Here is a 24304-nt window from a genome sequence, read left to right as displayed (position 1 = left end):
CAGCCACCTCCTAAAGTCCCACCCTGAATTCAGCACTGTTGTACTGAGGATACGTTTGTACCACGTGCCTCTCTGAGGATGCATTAGAATGGCTGTAGGAGAAAGGACTGAGGCCCAAGGTCAATCCTCAGAACTGTGGGCGTGCGGACGGAGAGAAAGGACGACAGAGTTGTTCTCTGATCTTGTGCATAGTGGCATGCGTGTGTTCTCTCTCTGTCTCCCCCCTCTCTCATAGAAATGTGCGTGCATGTACACACACACACACATACACACACTTATAGGAAGGCAGACTCGGAGCAGGAAAGAGAGAAAGACATGACTACTTACTTGTTGCTCAGAGTAACACAGGATGACCGCACTGAATTGGAAAACAAGTCAGAGAAATTTTATTTTCAGAGCAATTAAAGAAGTCACGTTACTAGTACAGTAAAGGAGATAAATTGAATATAAGACCAGAAGAGAAACAAGCCGGCAGAAATAAAAACAAAGAGAAAAATTTTGGGGTTAAAAACTATTACAGAGATGACACCAGATGGGCAAAGCAGGTCCAAGTGTCACCGTTCACTCCATTCGTATGTCTGTGTCTGTGTCTGTGCCTGTGTTCGTGAGCGTGTGAGGTTTTCCAGTTTTGCTCATGTTGGACTTGAACTCATCACCCTCCTGACTCAGCTTTCTGAGTCAATGGTCACAAATCATGTCTGAAGGAAAAAAAGACCTAAGGATAAAGTAAAAAATAGGTTTATTTAGAATTGGGAACAAAATACCCATGGAAGGAGTTACAGAGACAAAGTTTGGAGCTGTGACAAAAGGATGGACCATCTAGAGACTGCCATATCCGGGGATCCATCCCATAATCAGCTTCCAAACGATGACACCATTGCATACACTAGCAAGATTTTGCTGAAAGGACCCAGATATAGCTGTCTCTTGTGAGACTATGCCGGGGCCTAGCAAACACAGAAGTGGATGCTCACAGTCAGCTATTGGATGGATCACAGGGCCCCCAATGGAGGAGTTAGAGAAAGTACCCAAGGAGCTAAAGGGATCTGCAACCCTATAGGTGGAACAACATTATGAACTAACCAGTAACCCAGAGCTCTTGACTCTAGCTGCATATGTATCAAAAGATGGCCTAGTTGGCCATCACTGGAAAGAGAGGCCCATTGGACATGCAAACTTTATATGCCCCAGTACAGGGGAACGCCAGGGCCAAAAAGTGGGAGTGGGTGGGTAGGGGAGTGGGGGGGAAGAGTATGGGGGACTTTTGGGATAGCATTGGAAATGTAAATGAGGAAAATACCTAATAAAAAAATTAAAAAAAAAAAGAAAATAGGTTTATAGTATTCACTGTGTAATTTGCCTAACTCCAACAAGAATAATATATTTATCTGTTGTGTGATTTAACTCCTGGGTAAAGGAAAACTCTATAGTCAGTAAGAAAAGAAATTAAATGGGGAGGATCCCCGAGTTGGTCTGAGAACTGTCTATTCCCGGTAGATCCCAGAGTAAAGTAGACTTGTTCCCACCGTGTCAGGGCTGGCGAGATGACTCAGGGGTTAAGAGCACTGACTGCTCTTTTAAGGGAGTCCTGTTTAATTCCCAGTATCCAAATGACAGCTAACAACTGCCCCGAACTCCAGCTTCACGGCATCCAATGCAGTCTTCTACCTTCCTAGGGTGCTGCACACATCCATTCAAGCAAAACACCCATACACATAAGATGAAACAATGAAAAGAATAATGATTTCTGATCGGTTAGATCAGTGTGCACATATAACCCCCTAGACTTGCCAAGCATGGTGGCAGACTCCTGTGATCCTGGCACTGGAGAGGTTGAGGCAGTAGAATCCCATATTCATGGCTAGCCTGGACTACATTGTGAGACCCTGCCCAAATAAATGGGCCAGTGTATAAATAAATAAATAGATAAATAAATAAATCTCTGTTACATTTCAGAAGGAGTTAAATAAAAAAAACCCCACAGATACATATTTTTGGACACATGATAATGTAGGAATTACAGTCTTTATAAAATTTCCTGAGCGAATTACTTTTAAGATTTCATACCACCAGTCAAAATGAATAACTTATAAATAGAGATATTACAGTAAAATAATTGGTGGTGGTTGAATTGAATCTGATTAAACATTTCAGGCAATAGCATTCCTATCATGTCATGTGAGCACTTCTGTAATTGAATTAAGTACGAGATGCCTGAGTACATGGTAGAGAGAGGCAGCTTGAACAGAGAGAGCGGGCAGAGGTCAGGATTCTCCCAAGGGGCACTTGGTCCTTACCTGGAGACTTACAGAGTCAAAAGTTACAGGAAAAACCCGAAAGGCATGACCGTGAAGGAAGGGTGTACAGAAAGGAGGAAACCATGAAGACTGTACATTTAAAATGTGATTAGTAATTAAGTTCATTAATATTTTATGAACTAATCATTACTATTCTTCCGTTTACTGGAGGCTTTGCGCGTTTGTGTAAAACTTAGATTTCCCCTCCATGCTTCCAACGAAAAGCAAGATGTACTTGGTACATACGAATAAAAAGCACCGTGTTGGCGCTTCTTCCTCTTATGCAAGAAAGATGGTTAACATAGCAATTGTTAAAAGTCTGCAATTTAAAACTCCCCACTGGCCAGATGATGCGATGTGGTATTTGTTGTGGGTTTTATATGTTGAGTGATTTTTTTTTCCCTAAAGTAAGTGATTATTTCTAAAGTATTTTTTCTAAAGCATCAATAAAATTGTTAACACTTTTGCTAGAATCTGCACAAGATCATTTTTTTACAATTACATATATCTGTCTCAGCCTCTGCACTGCAGTAGTTTACAGAAACAGTACCAAGGTCAGCATACATAGGCAGTGGCCAAATCTGGCCTGCTACCTACTTTTGTGAATAAAGCTTTATTGAAAAAGCTTCATGCCTTTTTGTTGTTGTTGTTGTTGGTATGTTATCTATAGCTCTTTTCACACTGCTGCTACAGGGTGGGGTCCCCATGGCAGAGACTAATGGTCTTGAAAGCCTAACCATGCCCTTTCTGCCCTTTCCCAGACAGTGTGTGGACCCTCACTGATGAAGCGTGTGAGGAATGAACAGATCATATGTGTAAACAGCACATGTTTACATGACAGGAACTCCATGCTAGGGTAGACTCAGTAGTAGCTCTCAGAGAAGATATTACTTCAGCAGCTGGAGAAATGTTTGATAAAAGGAGAGAGTTTGTCTGGCCAGATTCCAAGAGGGGAGCCATGAGGAGTTACAGCTAATTCAGTCACTTGGCATTATTGGCTTTGTTAGAATCAGATGAAAGTTCATTTTCATATGCGGATACATGCATACCTGCAAGCATCCAGGCACAGTATGTACTTGCAGCCTTGGAGACTGAACCCAGGCTCTGGTCAACTACTGGTCACATAGCCTCTGTCTGAGCCATATCTGTAGCCTTCTTTCCACTCCATTGGTTGATTATTCATGGTCTGTATGTCAGGCTGGCCGAAAGCTCACTGTGAAACTCAGACTGGCCTCAAACTTGCAGCAATTCTCCTGCCTCGGCCCGAGTCCATGCTGCCCAGTATTCTATACAGAGTAAAAGAATAACAGGCCTTGAGTGTATGTTGATTGAGTAATATTCATTCAACATAATCCGTGCTACCATCGGCATTTAAGATGGTTGTGATTAAAGTTATAGAGGACGACTATACTTTGTCCGAAGAATAGGATTTTCTTTCTTAGGCTACTTCCAATTAGACTAATCTTAGCCGTGAGGGTCGAATTAGCTAGCAGTGATTCCTCTTCCCATCTGATCAGGTTCTGGGAACAGGTGACGCATCAGGGCTGTCTTTTATATTTGGGTAGAAATCCTGTTTACTCCACCGCCTACCACTCACAGACCATTTTGTGTGATATATTTTTTCCCATGATGAAAGAAATGCTGTCTGTAGGTTTTAAAGAGATTCATCATGAATCTCACTTTCTTTGTAGAACTTTGTCAGTTGAGCTCTAGAGTAACTCTAGAAGAACACCCTCGTGGGAATGTCCTGGCCATGAGCCTATGCCTTGTTCCTCACACACAGGTGACACCACCCGTAACTCAGCGTCTGACTGTCATCCCCCAATGACAGCAAGTTGCCTTGTTTTGAAAGTTCTTTATTTTCCCTTAAATGCTAAAATTGGGGTGAATGACACGATAGTTGTGAGCTGGTGGCCAGCAACCTGCAGAGCAGTCCACCATTTTATCTTTCTCTACCGTTAGTGCCGTGTAGAAAATGAAATCGGAGAACAGTAAGGTCCCAGCATCAGCTGTTAGGAAATTCCCATTTCTGATAAAACATTACTCATTTAGAAGTGTTGTTATTATGATTTGACTTAAATATGCAATGTATGGATACTTAATAATCAAAGAGAGTAACAGTTTTGTTGTTACTAAGTTTGTACTATGTAATATTCAGGGATGACTATACATCTCCATGGTAATATTTCTAGACTGTTATGTCTTCTTGATTAAAAGCGTGAAAGCTGTATCCTGGTCTTTATGACTTTCTTTACTGAGAATCTTTTCAGAGGGACTCTTAGCCTGTTAGCGACACTTTGAGAATCTTCGTACGCTGTGCTCTTCAGTGCCAAACTTTAGAAAACTTGATTATGACCTTAGGCAAGCCACAGTGGCATTTCTCTTTGTCCAGCACCTTCGCTAGGATGCTAGAGTTGCTCAGTAAATGGATCTTGCTCTCTGGCCTGCTATGACTTTCACAACTGCTGAGCCTTATTTGCTGCTGTGTTCCTGATGCCTTTTGGCATAGTGCATTGAATCATCAGAATTAGCCTCATAGGTAGTGTCTACCTAGCTGGCGTCTGCTGGGCTATCCCTCCCAACCCCAGTCAGCCTTACAGGCAGACGTCATCCTTCCTTAACATGATGTTGTCTTGACTTAGGAGTTGCCTTTTTAATACTTAAAACTGAAAGAAACAAAGGAGATCAGACGTAGCAGACCAGACTCCTGGGTTCAAGAAACTCTGACTTCCCACAAAACATTAGAGTTCACTTGAGTCCTGTAGGGTGTTTGATGTCTTATAAGACGCCCCCCCCCCCATGATCATTTCATATGCATTTCTGTGATAAGTGTCTCTTGGACCCAAGTAAATTAAGGATATCTACCCAAGGCATCCCCTATGAATTTATTTCATACAAGCTTGAGAAAAAAATCGACTTAAAATTACTGAAAAATATATTGATAGAAGAATTAAACGTCACTGGCAGTCATGTTCTTGTTTTGTGTTTTTGAAGTGGATAAATGGGATTAAAAATTTTTAAATTTTTGTGAAATAATTTTGAGAGGTAATTCTTACCCATCTTTATCCCCAGAGGAATACTTTGTGTTAGACAGCCTATAAGAAAATAATTTGGAGCATATGGTTTTAAAAATATTTTTCTTGTCTTTTAAAATGAAAATAAAGATTTTCTATAAAATATATTAGTTATAGACTAGTTTTTAACTGAAATACAAGCAGCTGTGGCTTATATGAAAATATATAGTTTAATACTTGAATTTTTGTCCTTGAATAAATAGTTATTTTCAATTTAATTACAAGGAATCAGTTCTGTGGTGACAAAAATGGTTTAAAGGAAGTGTGTCTTAAATATGAATTAGTGGCTTCTTTGAATCATGAGATAAATTAGTTTAATTACACATGGCAATTTTCTTGGCTAGTGATGTAATGTGAAATAGAATTTTCCCTTTCCCTTCCCTTAAAACTCAAGCCAATTAAAAGAACTTTTAAGCTCTTTGTCACAGGCCACCATGGAGGGCTGCAGAGAAGAACTTTAATCCAATAAACATTGCATTTGGATCATGAAAAGCAAACAGAAGGAGACGCTCCTATACAGGCGGGCGTTACTATGATCTACCCATGAAGAGTCGTGAGGAATTTGCCAAATTAACCAAGAGGTCCTCATATTTAACGCACAAACGTGTCAAAACTAACAGAATCATTATTTAATTTGCTTGAACTCTACTTTGAGGGAACTCTGAAAAGCCACAACTGTTTTCTTCAAAGCCTCCACTGTGGGGCGGGACGGACAGGGCAGAGGGAGGTTGTGAGAAATCCAGATAGCATTTAGCCCTGGCCGGAGCTGGTCAGAAAAGGGAAGAGATAATTAGGCATAATTAGCGTGTATGAATCGTTGTCTCTCTGCCCTTAGCTTGAATAAATTTTGAAGAAAAAAAAACCCTCGTGGTGCAAAGCCTTTGATGTTGGAAGAGTCATTGTGACTTGGCTGCACACAGGCAGTGTTTTATACTTTTGACAGAATGGTTGTGGTACAGAGAGACTGAATGGATCCCGCACCCCCGTCTGCTTTTACACCAAGGACTTTTGGATTCCCTTGAAACAAAAATGCATCCCAAGTTTTCAGTTGTCCTTAATGAGGCAGCGGACCTTCTCAGGCCTCCGATGGAGCCATCTTTAGCTTTGTTTAAATCTTAATCAGACTTTGTTTTTTTTTTTTCCCCCTGGGAAATCTGTTTTTCTTTCTTTTCTTCTTTTTTTTTTTAACAAAACAAAACTTCTCCCTACTCCTTAGCTTGCTCCTCTAGAAAGGATGACTGTGCAGGAGAGCCGACCAGAGAAATTAAACAAAATTTATCCCACAGGAGACAATACATTTCTATCACCCAGAAGACAATAAATACATTTCTGCGCTTTCAATTCCTCCCGGTCAATCTTTCGCTCTTCAAATCGGTAACATTCTAGTAAGATTGTTTTATAAGGAAGATGATAAGAAGCCACACAGGGAGTAATTTTAGATTGCTTTTTGCAAAGAACTGACCTTAAAATGGAAATGATGCTAAGGAAAATGGAAGTGTGTTCTTAGAGGGTTTCCGTTTCTAAATGAGATCAGCTTGGTTAAAATATCCCTCAGTATGTTTCCTGTGAACCTCATTTTATTTTCCAGTGAGATTCCCATCCTGAGAACCTGGCTGTGTGTCCACAATGGTCTGTGCACTGTCCTTTCACTCCTGGGAGGGAAGACTTTCTTTTGGAGGAACTCTTGAATTTATTTTGAAATTTTGGAGTGCTCAGAAACAACCAACTCACCTAAAATCCAGTGTTCGTTTATTTTGCTGGTTGATTTGTGTTCCCTTGGATGGCCTAACATATTTTCAAATTGATCCCCAGCAAAAAATAAATTAGCCACCTGAAAACTCAGAAGTAACCTATCTGTTTTGCAAGGGTGGAGGGAAAGCTGAAGTGGGTAGGTAGACCGCTCAGGCTCAGAGCAGTGCCCCTCCATTAAGTCTCCTGTTTCTGACACATTTCCAACTGTTCCCTTGGGCGATTTGGCATTGCATGAAGAAACAACCCTCCCCTTCAGATCCTAAGTGCCGCACTGCACACCCCCTTCCCCCAATGTCCTTTGAGCACATGTCATATGTAATTCAGTCACCGCCGTCCCTTCCTCTCTTGTCATCTACGAACCAATGCTTGCTAGTGTCAGTGCTTGAGGATAGCTCTCTGATGACGTTGTGATTCCAAGTAGACTTCTTTCAAGCCACAATGCTCTGGGATGCTTTTGGCTACTTCACCCACTTTGCATATTGTGTCATTTGTAGAATAAAGTAGCCTTTTATACTTCAAGTTGATTTGAACTCTGAAAGGCAACACCTGAACATCTCACAAAACTGGATAATTATGGCTGATTGTGTTTTTCAGGTATAGGTCACAGGAAATTCATTTGGGGTAAAGTATGTACAAAGCTAAGAAATATGCAGATTCCCTGTTGTAGGACTGTGTAAAAATTATTTACAGTTAATACTTGCATAAAGGTTAGAAAGGTTGATGAAGTGATATTTAGTTTTGCTTTACTATTCACTGCATGTCAGAATGTAATTATGACTGATTCATGAAACTGTCTTAGAAACGAACCATCTTTATTAAAATGCTGATCAAGATAAGAGCTGACAGTAATAAAGAATAGAACAGTTTAGTCTTGTTGCTTTTGAATGATTGCTAATTACCCCAGAGGTCATGTATAGTGCTTGGTAGGATTCATTGACATTATTTCTTTTAAGTCTGCTGTTTCAACAACATCTGAGTGTGAAGACACAAACTGTGCACAGTGAACAATAGTTTGGCCAAGTTCTCCAGGCTCCAAATGCCTAAGACATTTGTTTTCCTACTATGTGGATTTACTTTTTCTCTGACAAAATCTTAATCATCCCAGGGGTGCCGGGCACACAGTCCTTTGTGTGCATTTGCTGCTGACTCTGTCTGTGTCTTCATTTCCCATTTGTAAGCTGCTCTCGTGCATTAGACAGGATACTGAGATAGCCTTGTCTCAGTTTATATATGCATATAGCAAAAGCCAGACTGTGCTCTGGCCCATAGGTTAGAATCCTCAGAAAGGCTTCCGAATGCATACTTAGAATATATTCTTACAATCCATAACTAGTGCTTAATTTACTTCTTTGGCTTTACTAAAAAATAACTTTGTCATTTCTTCAAAGATGCTTGGGAATCTATATATTCTATTCCTTAGCCTAAAATGCTTGGTATGATACATATATTAGTAAAATTTGGTTATCTGGTTAAACTCTTTCATAATATCTAAAGTAACCTTTAAAATTCTTTATAACCCAAACTAGTAATGTGTGTGTGTGTGTGTGTGTGTGTAAATCACACAACCATTCCAATCATCCCACACATCTGTGTACTTTCAATACAGCAGAAAAACCAAGAGCTTCCGTAGGTCATCTTTAAATTGCACTGTCATTTTCCTTAGGATTGTCCAGCTAGTGGCAGAACCAGGTTTACAATCCAGACTCTGTTCTTTCCTGAGAGTTTTTTTCCACCAGACCATGTTGTACAGGATGTGTGTGCTCATTATAGTTGCATATTTCATACATTATAACCTCTGGAGAGAATACATTATTTTGCATTTTTTTCAAATAAGAATTCTTTATCTTTGTTGTGTAGATGTGGAATCTGCCTTCCTCATTTGGCCATGGTCTGAGAGGCAATGAGTTGGATGGAATGAGATTCAAAACTTGTTTTTAGCTAACAGCTTAAAGTTATTCCTCAATGACTTTCTTTTTTTGGTTCTCCCCCCCCCCCCCCCAAGACACAGAACCCTGGCTGTCCTGGAACTCACTCTGTAGACCAGGCTGGCCTTGAACTCAGAGATCCACCTGCCTCTGCCTCCTGAGTGCTGGGATTACAGACATGCACTACCACGCCCAGCTCTCAGATTCTTTTAGTAGGAATAACTGTTAGACTGACTTAAGTTGTCTCTTCATCCTCAGAGAAAAGCACTAATGAACAATGGCAGAGACAAAGTTGAGCAAATGAAATGAAGAAAGAGAAGAACTGGAGTTTAGAATTTTATACATGCTATGTTGGATACCATAAACTATTATTAATCAAGTGTACAGAGAAGATCAGAGGCTGTTTTTTTTTTAAAGATTTATTTGTTTGTTTTATGTATGTGAGTACACTGTACCTTTAGCTGTACAAATGGTTGTGTGCCTTCTTGTGGTTGTTGGGAATTGAATTTTTAAGACCTCTGCTTGCTCCGGTCAACCCCACTTGCTCTGGTCAGCACCACTTGCTCCAGTCAATTATTCTACATAGGTACACCGTAGCTATCTTCAGACACACCAGAAGAGGGCATCAGATCTCATTACAGGTGGTTGTGCGCCACCATGTGGTTGCTGGGATTTGAACTCAGGACCTTTGGAAGAACAGTCAGTGCTCTTACCCACTGAGCCATCTCGCCAGCCCCCGAGACTGGTTTTGAAGCTAAATATTTTATTGGGATTTAGTTAACCCCATGATTTCTGAGTATGACTATAAGGATTGTGTGCTGTGAGCTTTGCACACTTCCAGTACAGCCAGCAAGGTATTGCATTCTGTTCATGTGAGGTGGGCAAGTTCTTTCTTACCTTCGTGACTTGTACAGAAGAAGAAAAAAAAAATCCTTTAAGTAGATTTCTGGTTGTGAATAATCTAGATTTTTTCAAAGTGACATTTACTCTGGGAGATTCCTGTTACCCTGGAAGATATCTTGCATAGTTTCTTTTTGTGGGAGAAAATAAAGGTTAGTTTTAAGTTTGGTAGGACAGTTATTCCAAAAAGAATTGTCTCAGAGCACACATTTGACCTTCTCTATACCTGCCCGCCATCACTGTGCCTTTCTGTCTGCTGTCAGGATTGAGGACACTGTTGATAAAGTCAACAGCAGGGAAAGACTGCAGTGTTAGCTGCAGTTGTGCGCTAAGACAGAGCTGGCTGGCAACACACAATGATTGTGAATCCAGTCAGACTCAGCTATCAGCATCTCCTGAGCATCACTTGTGGGGTACAATACACAAAGTGCCTGAAGGAAGGTCTTTTCTCTTGTAAAATTTTATTGGTGGTAAAGAAATACATCTTGGGCTTAAGAGTGTAACCATGATTGTGTGTGCGCGTGTGCGTGTTTACTAAGTAACAGAGGCCCCCCTTTTACCTCTTTCCTTCCCCAGTGTACCCACTTTCCACTCTACCTCATGTGTCTGTCCCTCCTCAGGAAGAGACAGTTTTAAATCTTAAAGTATTTTTGTTAGAATCATATGCAGGCATATCTGTATCTATCAATCAGTTGCCAACATATGATTGTAGTGGCATATGGGCAATATTTTATCACTTCTGACTGGATCAGTAGCTTGGCCCAGGGAACTGAAATGGTCTTAAATGGCATTCAAGGTTTTAAATAGCTGGTTTAGGTTTTCTACAGTGTTTACTGATATTTTAAAGATGATAAATACTGCATTTTTTAGTCCAAATACTTTTAAATTTTTATTTATGTATTTATGCATGTATGTATCTATTTATTTAATGTGTGTGTATGTGTGTGTGTGTGTGTATGATATATTGCTAGCATGAATTTAAGTGCATCACATGCATGCAGGTACCTCAGAGGCCAGAAGAGGGTGTCCGATCCCCTGGAACTAGATGGAAGTTGTGAGCATCTATGTAGGTGCTGGCAACCAAATCTGGGGCCTCAACAAGAGAACAGGCAAGTGCTCTTAACTGCTGATCCTTCTTTCAACCCCCTCGAAGTGTTATAAAGGAAGTCGGTTTATCTAGATTAGAAGAAAGCAAATCGTTAGCCTGCCAAACAAGACCTGGTAGACAGCAGAGTTGCTCGCAGCAGGTGTCTCTCTTCTGTGGACAGGGGCAGTGGTGCTGCCTGAACTGTTCTTCAGAGTTCTGACCACAGAGACACTCACTCCTTCAGTGCTGCATGTGGAGTCTGATCAGCTACCCCACCGACCTCTGATGCTTTGCCCTGTTGGAAAGAATGGAGGCTTGGCCACCTTGAGCGTATTTTCAGTGACGTATGTAAAACTCCACTGCTTTAGAAGGGTGGTTGCTTGGGATCTCGGTTGTGTTTACAACCCAATTCTACAGCTAGGCTCTTGGGGTTTGAGTTGTTGAAATCCCTTTCCATACCAGACCAGTGGCTCAGTACCAAGGCCACCATCTGTTTCTTCTGTACACTTTCCTAGTGGCTTTATTAAGTTCCCTTCATTGGATGTGTGTTGGCTTCATAAGTGTGTTGTTCCTTGACACGCTACTCCTCATCCATTCGAATAATTCTTGACAACCTGGATGCTTTCTGTTTTTTGCTGCCATTTAGAAGAACGAGGGTTTTTTTCTTGTTATTTTATTCAAATATAAAGAAGAGGAAGTCCAGGCAGTTATGGTGACAGAAACAACTTAAGAGAGGGTAGGTTTATATTGGTTTATATTCAATGATCAGTGTTTCAGAGGGTTTCAGTTCACCTTGGCAGAAAGTCCTGATGATGGACCAGGACACAGGACAAGGCTTGAATCAGGGATGGGTACAACTTTCAAAAGCCTGCTTCTAGTGACCCCACTTTCTAAGGGCTCCACGGCCTTGGAAACTGCTACAAGCTGGGTACCAAGGACTCAAAGCATGAGCTGGAAGGAGACGCTGCACATTCAAATCAGAGCATCCCACACTTGGAACCCCAAAGGGTCAGAGCTCACTCACGGTGCAAAATGACTTCAAGCCAGCTTCAAAAGTCGCATAGTCTTAGCAGATCTGACACTGTTCAAGAATTTAAAATCTTTCCTGAGACTCAAGGCAGTCGCCTAGCTGGGAGTCCTTATAAAATCAAACCTACAAGTTCCATACTCCTAATCTATAGTAGTACAGAGCAAACATTCCCAATCCAAGAGGGAGGTTGGGCAAACAACAAGAAAAGACTGGATCAAAGCAACCGAAGCGAGGCAAACAGTAAATTCCATAGCTCGGTGTCCAGCATCCAGGGCACACTGGTTATGATCAGAGATAAAACCAGCTAAGGCAGCTGCTCCATCTCTAAGGTCCTGACATTTTTAACACATGTGGCTCTTCTCTTGGACTGGCTTTGCTCAGTGCTGGCCCTGGGCTCCCCTGCCATATCCTTACTCCCCCTCTGGATTAATACATATTGATTATTTATAACAGGTTTCATCAAGGCATTATTGCACGTGCATGTACTGTGTTTTGATCATATCTCGCACTGCCTCTCCCCTCAGCTCCTGTTGACCCCCCTCCCTCCTTCCAGTGAGTCCTCTTCTGCTTTCGTGTCCCCGATTTTTTTTTTTAAAGATTTATTTATTTATTATATGTAAGTACACTGTAGCTGTCTTCAGACACTCCAGAAGAGGGCGCCAGATCTCGTTACGGATGGTTGTGAGCCACCATGTGGTTGCTGGGATTTGAACTCTGGACCTTCGGAAGAGCAGTCGGGTGCTCTTACCCACTGAGCCATCTCACCAGCCCGTGTCCCCGATTTTTAATTTTTAATATTGTTTTGCTATCTCTCTGGATTTCACTAGGGTTGCTTACGTGAAACTTAGGAGCTATGCAGAGAAGTATGGGCACCTTCCCACTGGCTACACCACTGAAGTAATCGTCGTTTCTCCTCCTCATATCCCCATCCCTTTACCCTACCACCATGAACTGTGTATAAACCCTCAGAGAGGGGTGGGCTCTCCAGAGCTTCTCCCCACCCATAACATGACGTTGGTAAGCCCAGTCCTGTATAGAGCTTTTACAGACATTCATAGACATGTCCCTCATCTCCTTCCCCCTTACATTCATTCTGCACCTTTGGTGATGGTCCCTGGTCCTGATAGGATGCCCTACTTGTAGCTGAGCATTCGACAACAGTCACGTATTCTGAGTACTTAACATGGTACAGTTACCACCACCCTCTGCAAAAAGAAGCTTGACTGAAACCCACAGCATCGGTAATCTGCAAGCGTAAACGTAGTTGGATAGAAGGCAATCTGAACAGCACATCATTTCCGTTAGGCTCCCATGAAGCTATGGTCCCTAGCCATGGCCTTTTGACTGGGTTTATTGACCAGATGTGAGTTCCCTTGTGTGGAGCAGGACTTGAATCCAACCATAAAGTCCATCACCTCCAGATCATGGCGCCACTATTGTAAAACATCTTGCCTAGCTGGCTGGTGGTGTTGCAAGCAGGGTCCATTGTTGATGATAATTCTGTCCCAGCAGCCTGCACAGCCTCTCCCTGCACTGTGAGGGTGAGCCAGCAGGGAGGAACTTTTCAGGGTCTGTCCCAGCTTGACTTCTCTATGTCTTACAACCCAAGTGTGTTGTTTCTTCAGCAATAAGGTCTTGCCATCTAGTGCTGGTAGCCAACCAACAGCATTGGTGATATTCACTCACACCTTCCTCTGGCCCTGGGACTTTTAGCTGCCTGTGGCTTCTCGCAACAGTGTTGTCTACACACAGGGTACCTGCATCAAACTATTTGCATTTTTAATGTTACTGAGTGTATGATTTCCTTATGGCTTATTCATGTATCATTAGTTTTGCTTGGCCCCCTGGTGTGCTCTCCTTGCCCCATCTCTTGCCTCCCTCCCCACTTACACCCCCACTCCACAGTCTTCCCCCCCAACTTTCATATCAGATGTGATCTATGACCCCATCTCACAGCTCTAAGAAGTTATTTCAGTCTTCTTGTATTCTTGCATTGAGACATGCGTTGTGTTCTAATATATGATCCAACTTAGAGGAAGTTCCATGGGCTCCTAAGAAAAGCTGTAATTTGCAGTGTTTGGACAGAATGCTGTACAGATGTCCTTTAACCTATGATGTCATTTTAACTGTAATGTTTCCATTTATCTATTTATTTTTTGATTGAATGACCCATATGTTGGTGATAATAGAGTACAGAAGCCACCCACCATTGTGGAGTTATCCTGTGGCTTAATGTCTTTTAGACCCACCAGTGTTTGGTGTGTGCATGGCTAGAGTTGTAATGTCTTCTTGAGGGGTTGCTCCTCGATCATAATCAGGTGACCTTTAAAGACTCTCTTCGCACTAGTTTTGGCTCTCTTCTCTTCCCAGACATTAGTGTGGCAATGGCCGCTTGCATCCCCACTCCATCTACTTGGATGCCATGCCCCGTCCTTTTACTCTAAAGGTGGTGTCTGCCTTCAGTGAGTTATGTTGTTTAGAGGTGGAAAACAGACAGATCCTGGTTTTTAAATCCAATCAGCCAGTCTGTGTCTTTTGTTTCAGGGAATTTGGGCCATTCAGAGTTAGTACTGAGAGGTGTGTGCTAACTTTAGAAAGGAGGAGACATTCTGAAACAGCTTATTGAGAACTCAGTTCCCTTCATTGCAAAATAAAGGAAAGAGAGAGACAGAGAGAGAGAGAGAGAGAGAGAGAGAGAGAGAGAGAGAGAGAGAGAACATGACTAAGTAATTGGCAGTGGAAACCAGCTTATCAAATTTGCCAGTGGTTGGGAAGAAAAGAAAATGGTGGGTAACTTGAGGCAAATACCTGAATCTCCCAGACTGTCTAAGAGAAAGCCCTCACCCATCCTTAGCTACCCAGTCCCCTGGGAAGCAGCTTGCAGTCACAGCTCCTTTGTGGTTCTTAGGCAGATCCAAAATAAGTATTGAAGTTGGCGGGTACTTGTTGAACTGGGAGTGCACGTTTTGTGATATAAAGCAGCGTGGCATATTTATGAATTATAAGAAGATTTCAAGGAAGGCAGTCTCCATATTTAAAATTCAGTTGTGAGGGGTTGTGGAGTTAGCTCAGTAGATAAAGTGCTAACTGCACAAATGTGATGGCCTGAGTTTGTCCCCAAAAGCTTTCAAGAGCCATATAGGTGTGATGGCTGCCAGTGACCCCAGCCCTTGGGAAGCAGAGTCAGGTCCCTGGAGCAGGCTGGCTAGGGACACTGGTACAGACTTGCAGTTTCCAGGGTCAGAAAGAGGGCCTCAGAAAATAAAGTGGAGAGTGAGCAAGGAAGACACAAACATAAACTTCAGGCCTTGTCACTCACATGCGTGCATCATGTGTACCATACATGTATATACATGTACACACACACACACACACACACACACAGACACACACACCAGTTATAAGCCAGTGGTGGTACATGCCTGTAATCTCAGCACTTAGGAAGCTGAGACAGGTGGATCACCAGTTTGAGCCAATGTGGGCTAAGTAATGAGTTCTAGGCTATCCCAGGCTACATAGTGAGATTCTGAAATGTACAGACAGTTTTAATTGCCATCACAGCAGCAGCAGATGAACAGGGATGTTCACATGCCACTGGTGTGAGTGTGGATAAGTACAGCCATCTTAAAAAGCTGCTAATGTCCACTGAAGCTAAGCATATTCTTACTGTGTAGTCAAATGGTTCCTGTTGTGGGACTGTCTAACATGAGCATGGACATACCACAGCAGAAATCACATGCAAGAATGTTTGTTGCTGTATAAATAAAGCGAAATAACTGGAAGCCTCAGCTGTCATGAACAGTGGAGTGCGCTGTGCTCTGCGGTACATGCTGTCATCCCAGCCTCTGGAGGTGGAAGCAAGAGGATCAGGGCTTCATGATCATCTTCATTGTTTGGTGACTTAGAGGTCAGCCTGGGCTACAAGAGACCCTGGCTTAAGAAACCAAAAACTAAACCAATAAATAAACAAACAAACAAATAAATAGAGCCACAGAAGTATGACTGTTCTGGCAGACTCACAAAGAAAATATTATAGAGCAGCAGATAAATTAGTGACCTACGATGCCTGGAGCAGGGATCTCACCAACATAAAGAAGGCACTCTGTATGGTTCTGCTCCATAAAGCTGTGAAAGCAAGCCAGACTCAGTGGTGCTGAGTCAGGGTTCTGGTGCCTGCCTGTGGGGAGGGGGAAGGTGATACTGGACTGCAGGCATTGTAGGGATGCTTTGTTCCGAGTGAGTGTTTGTGTGACATCTTAGAGACAAAAGCTAAACAATGCAGAAGCTATGTATTCAAGTTTTTAATCATCGTTGCTAGAGAGATGGCTCAGGTAGGTAGGAGTGCTTGCTCTACAAGTGGGACCTGAGTTTAGGTCCTTAGTTCCCCGCATAAAAGTCTAGATGCTTATAACCCCAGCAGTGTCGGAGATGGAGGCAGGAAGATCCACAGGGCATAGTACCTGAAAGCCAGTGAGCTCCGGGTTTAGGGAGAGACTCTGTTTCGATGGAGTTATCTGGAGAGTCATACAAGAGACACCCAATTTTTATACACACACATATACACTACACACATGTACACACGTGCACACATATACACCTGTACATACTTACACACATGCATGAGGACACACACACATACACTCTTAAGCTGTTGGAGTGTAAAGCTGGCTCAGAAAAATAAAGACATGTCCACTCCTCGCCTGTCTGGTTGTGGCTCAGTTTCTCCCTGGCACTTGCCACCGGCTCATGGGATTCTGTTCTTAGCCTAAAAGGTAGGATAGTATTCAAAAAGCTTTCCTGTGTTTATACCTAACTTTATTTTTTTCTTATAAAAATTTCAAGATATCTAAATGAATTGAGTTCAGAATAATATATACAACCATGTTTCACATCTGTTTGGCAACAAGGTCTCAGACTCACTGTGTGGCTGAGTCCGGCTTTACTCTTTGAGCTCTCCTGCCTCTGCGGAGTGACCACTGGAATTATAGGCATGTGACACCACATCTGGTTTTATGGTGTGATGGGGACAGAACCCAGAGCTTCCTACATGCTAGGCAAGCACTGTTCCAAATGAGCTCCATCCCTACCTCTCATCTGCCATTCTCATTGCATTCATGCTCTGTGTGTGTGTGTGTGTGTGTGTGTGTGTGTGTGTGTGTGCCTGGTACCCTCAAAGGCCAGGAGAGAGCTTCATATCTCCTAGAATTGGAGTTAGACAGTTGTGCGCCATCATGTGGGTTCTGGATAAGGATCTAGTGCACTGGAAGAGCAGCCAATACCTCTGAGGTATCTCTCTAGCCCCGCCCCCCATTATTTCTTTATATCTAGGAAAAACTTAAGGCATGTAAGTTATTAGCAGACATTTTTTAAAAAAGACTAGGAGACGTATTTAAATTTTTTAAATGTATTTTTCTGGACACAAAAATCTCACTATGTACCCCTGGCTGGCCTTGAACTTACTAAGTACACGAGGCTGGTCTGAAGCTCAGAGATATCTCTCTGCCTGTCTCTGCCTCTTGAGTGTTGATATTAAAGGCATGCAGCATTATGCCTGGCTTATTTTTACTTTATGCTCCTAAGTAGGGGTTGAGGTGTGCACATGCTTGTATTTGTGTGCATGCTAAATAATAAGAATGGAATGGATCACATATTTAGTTCAGAAAGATAACATTCTGAGAAGAATTAAGCAGTAAAAGGTATTACACTATTTTATTTTCTGAAACAGGACAGTCATTTTTCTTTGTATTTGTTACTTACTAATAGGTAAAACCAATCAAAAGCTCATGGTTTCATCCCTCAACTTTCTATTTAACATAGTCACTTAGGTAACATAAGACCTCATCTTAGGGGCTGGAGAGATGCTCAGTCATTAAGGGCGCTGACTGCCGGGTGGTGGTGGCGCACACCTTTAATCCCAGTATTGGAAAGGCAGAGGCAGGCAGACCTCTGTGAGTTCAAGGCCAGCCTAGTCTACAGAGTGAGTTCTAGGATAACTAGGGCTACACAGAGAAAACTTGTCTTGAAAAACACCAGAAAAGAGCAGTGGTTGCTCCTCCAGGGGACCCAAGTTCAATTCCCAGCACCCTCTTGGCAGCTCACTACTGTAACTTGAGTAGTCGACTCCTTCACACAGACATATGTGCAGGCAAAACACCAAAGCACATTAAATCAATCAATCAATCAATCAATCAATCAATCAATCAATCAATCAAATAAATACTCGCCTTGTGCTGCTTCTTCCCCACTTTTATATTTTCTTTCATTTTAGAGTAAGCTTTCAGGTTTTAAGTAAGGCGTGTGAAGCATAGGCACAGCTTCTCAGGCTTTCCTTAGAGGTTCATATGCTGTGGTTTCAGAAGGGTTTCTCCGCTGTGTTGTTCCTTTGTTCACACTGGGAAAGCACGCCTGGCTTTCTAGCCCTGAGGAAGTACCCAGTGCCTGGCACATACACGTTGGGCAAGTGCTGCTCCTCTGAGCTCTGGTCCCAGCATCAGACTGGGAGCCAAGTAGAAGCTATAGAAAGCCACTCAGTGTGACAGCCCTGGTCCCTAAGGGCTTATTCCGAGCTGCTGTAGCAATGACAGACGGTCGGAGGATAGTGCCAGTGGCCGAGGTACAGTGACTTTATTCGGATATTTTTCTTTCCAAAGTTAGAAGCCCTTGACTCACTGCCATCTGCAATCTCCTTCCTGTTCTCCCCAGGTCTTCCTAATTGCACTTCCAGATTATTCAATTGTGTTTGTCCTTTGTACATAAATACACAAACTATTTGAAAATAAACTTCACTCGGAGGCTGATTGGTATAGTGCTTATGCATGAAAACCATTGCTGTGCTGTTAAGAGGTCTCGGGGCTTGAAAGGGTACCGGGAAATTAGGGGATGTCCTAGAGGCTAGATCCATTAGGTTCCTCCTCAACTCGGGGACAGTGTAACTTCGAGTCTCTTACACCCATCTGCAAAGTGCTTTGAAGGATCTAGGCTAGCGTAAGTGCAAACAATCTGAAGATTTGACGTTTATTTTTCCTCTAAAAATATAAACTGGGAGTTAATCTCTTGCAGACAATTAAGAGCTCACATCCCGGGGTTTTGGTTACAGATCTTAGCTGCTGATTAGGTGTTCCTTGGTGGTGATTACAGAAAGTACCAATGCAATCATTTGCTGCAGCTTAATCACTCACGTTTGAGAAGTTAGCTACCCAGAAAGAAACTGAAGCTCGTACAACTCCCATTAGCCTCATTTTTAATACCGAAAAAAATAATAATAATAAGGAAAGAAAGAAAGAGAGAGAAAAGGAGAAGAAATTATGGCTAAATTAGGAATAGTGAGTCATATAGGATAAATTGTACTGGAGAAGAGATACAGAACCTGGCAAATACATGGCCCTGAACGAACAGGTTCACTGTGGTATGCTGTCTGCAGCAGAGGGAACAGATGAATGGCTGCCCTTGCCCACAGTCCAGGATGGTTTCCTCAGAGAAGAAGAGGAAGGCCATCTCTTTAATCATGCTGGTGGCTGATCCCTCACTATCACAGGAGGGGCAAAGGAAAGGATAAATTTCTTTCCTTGGGTTTCCCACAGTACTCAAAGTAGAAGAGAAGAGAGATGGAGGTGGGGAGCGACAGATGAGCATGGCTTTTGTTTTTGCTTTTAACAGGTCCTATGAAGCAAGGAGAACATGGGATGGTGCGCTTGCGCAGTGCTGCACTCCTTTTCCGCTGTGATGGGTTACAGGCAGTCTTGGGAGTGGGGCGTGGAATGGATTTAAATGATAAGCCCTGGGTGACAGGGACAGGTGACAAGGCAGTTAAGAAGCCACGATTTTGTTAGGTTCAGGGTCCATTCTTGGAACATGTGCTGCCAAGGCTCAGCTGTCTGATTCCGTCAGAGGTTCAGCTGCATGGAGCTTATTTTATGGAAAATAGATTTACAATGGCAGCTGTATAATCCTAACACTGCCCAGGTTCCTACCCTCTAGTCTAGTGTTCTGGATCTCTGTCAAGAGATTACCTAGACTATCCTGATATGTCCTGGATAGGCCTCTGTCACGAAGAAACCCCTCAACCCCTGGCTCACTGACCACCCTGAGGATGGGTTCTTGTGGCCCCTATGGGTGGTCTTCTGCCCTGGGCCATTGAGAAGGAGCCCAGTGCCTCTATACAGCAATACACCTTGGGAGGAAGAATGATGCTACCTCCCAGGTATGCCCAGACCGTATGTTCTCGTGATTCATTGGTGGACAGCCCATGCCTGTAATATGTGCAGGCTTAAAAACAGTTAACTTCCTTTAGTTCTTGTGCTCTCAACTGCTCGTCCAACTTCCTCCGCACCATGGCAGACGGCCGTGGTGGGAATAGCTGGGAACTGGTCAACATGTTGTCTTCATGTTATTGCAGATCCTTGTCAGGATCTTTTCACGGAGAGCTTAGCTTTTCTTGTGTCATGGTGGCTTCTGGGCAGTTGGACACTTAGCTGGCACTTCAGAGTACCTGAGGAAATATTCCAACTACTAGCTAAGAAGGTGCTGTGGGTGTCATGTCAGGTGTTGGGCACTATCATTATTTCCAATTTTTTCCTCCCTTTCCCCCTCTGGTACTAGAGACTAAGCCGATGGCTCCCTGCATCTAGACAAGCATTGCATCACAGAACAGTCCTTTGGCCTCATTTATATTTTGTATTTTGAATTAGGCGCTCCCTAAGCCATCAGTGTTTTGGAGTTTGTTTGCAGGGTCTGTATATGCAGCATTGCCTGCCGTGGCACTATAGCCAGGTCGTTCTTAAATGCACAACAGTCCTCTTGCCCCAGCCTCCTGAGCCTGGGCTGATGGCCCTGAGCTGATGGCCCCGCCATGCCCAGCATTCCCACCTTTCTCAGGTAAAAGATTTGCGGGACAGATCACAGGTCCTGTTCCTTATTGGTTGACATATCAGCAGCACATTGTAAGAACATGTTAGGATAAGTATTTTGGAAGGACTGTCTGTTCTCAGTATCTTGGCCTAAGAGATTTGAAAAATGCAGTTTTTATTAATTAAAAAATAATAAAGTCATAAGGATACTTTTCCTCATCACATTTTTAAAAATTCAGTTTTTGTTTTTCATACAAACTAAAAGGACATCCTAAAAATATTTCTTAACGTGTCCTAAACACCCTGGATTACTCTGCTGCTCAGTGAACATGTGTGTATGTGTATGTATGTGTATATTTATAAACATGTTCCCTCCATCAAAACCCTAATTAACCCAGGTAGATGCTGCAAAGTTCATGAGTTTTTGCAATAAGATATTTGGAGTGGTGTGTGTGTGTGTGTGTGTGTGTGTGTGTGTGTGCGTATTTATACAAACAAACCTTACGCCTAGAGCAACCATGGACTCTTGTGGAGGCCTACACCCTGCTGGCTGTGGTCCAGGGGCAGGAACCATGTCACGCCATCCCTGGCATGAACAAGCTGGACTTGGGAATATTTAATATTGCAACTTCAGTTTTATGAATCTTACATGAGTTAAATTGTTTTCTAAGTTCATTATATTATTTCATTGAAATATCTCAGGAACCACACACATGCACACACACACACATATATACACACATACTCACACATACTTATATATATATATACACACACACACATAAACACACATACATATACACACATGCACACACATACAGTCACACACATACACACACATATACACACACATACACATTCCTTAGGAATTTTTTGTTTGTTTTTTGTTTGTTTTTCACTTTTCATTTTTCCAATTTTTTCCAAAGAATTTTTTAAAATTTTACGTTTTAAACAACAAAACGCAACAAAATAAAGTATAATAAGGTAAAACCATCACATTAAAGTTGGATGAGGCACGCCAACCGAAGGAAAAGAGCAGGCACAAGCATCAGAGACCTGCTGTGTACACACTCAGGAGTCCCAAAAACACTTAAACTGAAAGCCACGGGACATACACAGAGGACCTGGTGCAGACCCAGGCAGGCCTTGTGCCTGCAGCTTCAATCTCTGTGAGCTCACAAGAGCTTTGCTCAGTTGGTCTAGAGGGCCTTCTTCTCCTGGTGTTCTCTGTCCCCCCCCACCCCTACCGCCACCCCCAACCCCTGAGCTCTTAGGGGAGGGATGTGATAGAAACATCAAATTTAGGGCTGAGTGTTTTAATGTCTCTCTCCCCCCACCCATGGGTGTGGGTGTGGGGGGTGTGTAGGTGTGATACCTGGCTGTGGGTCTCTATATTTGTCCCCACCTGCTGCAGGAGGAAGCCTCTCTGATGATGACTGAATAAGGCACTGATCAATGAGTATAGCAGAATATCATTAGGGGGTCATTTTCTCATTCTTATTTTAATTGTTTTTTTAAGACTTTATTTGGTATTTGCTTGGTATTTTCCCTGGGCTATCCAGTCTCTGGTACTTGGTCATCCAAGCAGTGTTGGGTATGGTTCCATCTCATGAAATGGGCCTTAGCTCAAATCTATTTCTGGTTTAAAAGATGTTTTTGTGTGTGTGTCTGCATTATAGGAATATTGTGATACGCTCCAGCTGGATTCTGGGGTAGATTACCGGAAAAGGGAACTCGCCCCTGCAGGAAAACTCTACTACCTGTAAGTGTTCTCTTTGTGTGTGTGTGGTTTCTAATTTTTCAAGCTTATAATTTAATGACTTATCAGGGAAAGATTAAGAAAACAAGTGCTTTATTAGACCCCAAAAGACTAATCTGAATCTCATAATTTTTAAACAAAATGTGATGATGTTACCTTCTTTATACTGCTTTAACTGTTCATATTTGCATCCTTTCTAATGTGTGATTGGCTGAAACCTTAATTAGGTTTTTGGGGAGGAAATGACAGATGGTCAGGAAGTAATGAGTGTCCCCTCAAAAGAGGCTGTGATATTAAGAGAGTATTTTTAATGTGCTAAAAGAATTAATTATTTGTGGACATCTCTGACAAGTGTTCCATCCCCCCCCCAATTGTTGCTGTATTTTGTTGGACAATCTGTCTATATTTACTGTTGTTGATTGACTCCTATGCATAACTGATATAAAATGTATCCTATATGCAAATACAACAGAGTATATCTTGAAGTCCTTTAAAAGATTTTCCCTAGTAGGAGCAATTTATAATAATAGATGTGTTCAGCACATGCAGTCATTGCTGAGAAAACAAATACAGGTTTGTTTGAAGATGTCACTTGTGAGGACCCCGGGCGGGAAGAAGTGCTTTCCAGACGCGACTGTTGTTCAGTATCTGCCAGCAGCGTTGGGCGCACAGTGGGCTCTCAGGAGCTACATCCCAGGCCTAATTGTAATTTAACTAAAGAGCATGTTTCTGGTAATTTGAATTTTGATGACAACGTGGCCTAGGAGAGGTTGAGAAAACTTCTTGTCTTGCCGCCTTGTAAGCAGAAGTACTTGGTGTTTTTGAAGCAGAAATTAGCCAGGAAAATCACATAATTAAAATTGCATACTTTATATCAGAGCAAAGGGACGGTTGCAGCTAACGTTTAGATGCTGGTGATTATCTTAGATGCTGCTTCATCCGCCCGTAAGTACTTTGTCTTTAAAGTACTTTATAATTCATAACAATTCTCTGAATGCTATTGTCTGCTTTCATATGGGCGCTTTCTTCCCAGTTTCTTTTATCTTGAGGTTTTCTGGGTCTTTTATCTTTCTGATGTTAATAACCTTTCCCTGACTTGCTGTGGCCTATTTCATGTTTCCAGTATGTGATACTTGTCAACAAATGGTTATTTCCTTTATTCCTTTTTCAAAGGAGTATCCCCTGCTCTGAGGCAAAGTATTGTGGAAACATTAACATATTTCTTAGTGAGGAATTGCTTAAGTGAAGAAAATGGGCTGGGGCCTAGGTCTGTCTGCACAGAGCTCACTGTGCAGGTATGAGGACTGGGAGTCTACTTCCAGCAGCTACAGAGAAGCTGGACATGGCAGATGTATTAGTTAGCCGAGCACTAGTGTGTAGAGACCTGAGGCTCTAGGCGTACTGGGCTGCCCGTGTAGTCGTACTGGGCCACCCAAGTAGTCAGATCTCTAAGTTCTAAGTTCCATGAGAGGCATTGTCTCAAAATGATGATCAAGGAAGTTACCAGACATCGTCTTCTGGCACGTGCACACGTGCATATGCACACGCATGTACGCACGTGCACGTATTCACACACACTCAAGTCTGCATCATGACGTCTCTGTCATGGTGCTAACACGGACTCAGTAGGGTTT

The 24304-nt window shown here is 42.5% G+C and overlaps 1 protein-coding gene across 3 annotated transcripts in view; it reads left to right on the top strand.

The window, feature by feature from the left end:
- Afg1l (AFG1 like ATPase) overlaps positions 1–24304 on the top strand; it is a 161205-nt gene that overhangs the window by 90183 nt on the left and 46718 nt on the right. For all 3 annotated transcript variants that reach the window (XM_021174127.3, XM_085842799.1, XM_085842800.1), the window contains one exon: positions 22591–22673. In XM_021174127.3, the coding sequence (XP_021029786.1) occupies positions 22591–22673 (83 nt within the window). The remainder of the gene's footprint in view (positions 1–22590; positions 22674–24304) is intronic.

The sequence above is a fragment of the Mus caroli genome, unplaced genomic scaffold (assembly GCF_978045245.1).
Source record: "Mus caroli unplaced genomic scaffold, Mus_caroli_1 scaffold_9, whole genome shotgun sequence".
In the NCBI taxonomy this organism is placed as follows: domain Eukaryota; kingdom Metazoa; phylum Chordata; class Mammalia; order Rodentia; family Muridae; genus Mus; species Mus caroli.
Note: the sequence above shows the minus strand (reverse complement) of the source record. Positions and strands in the feature narration are given on the sequence as shown.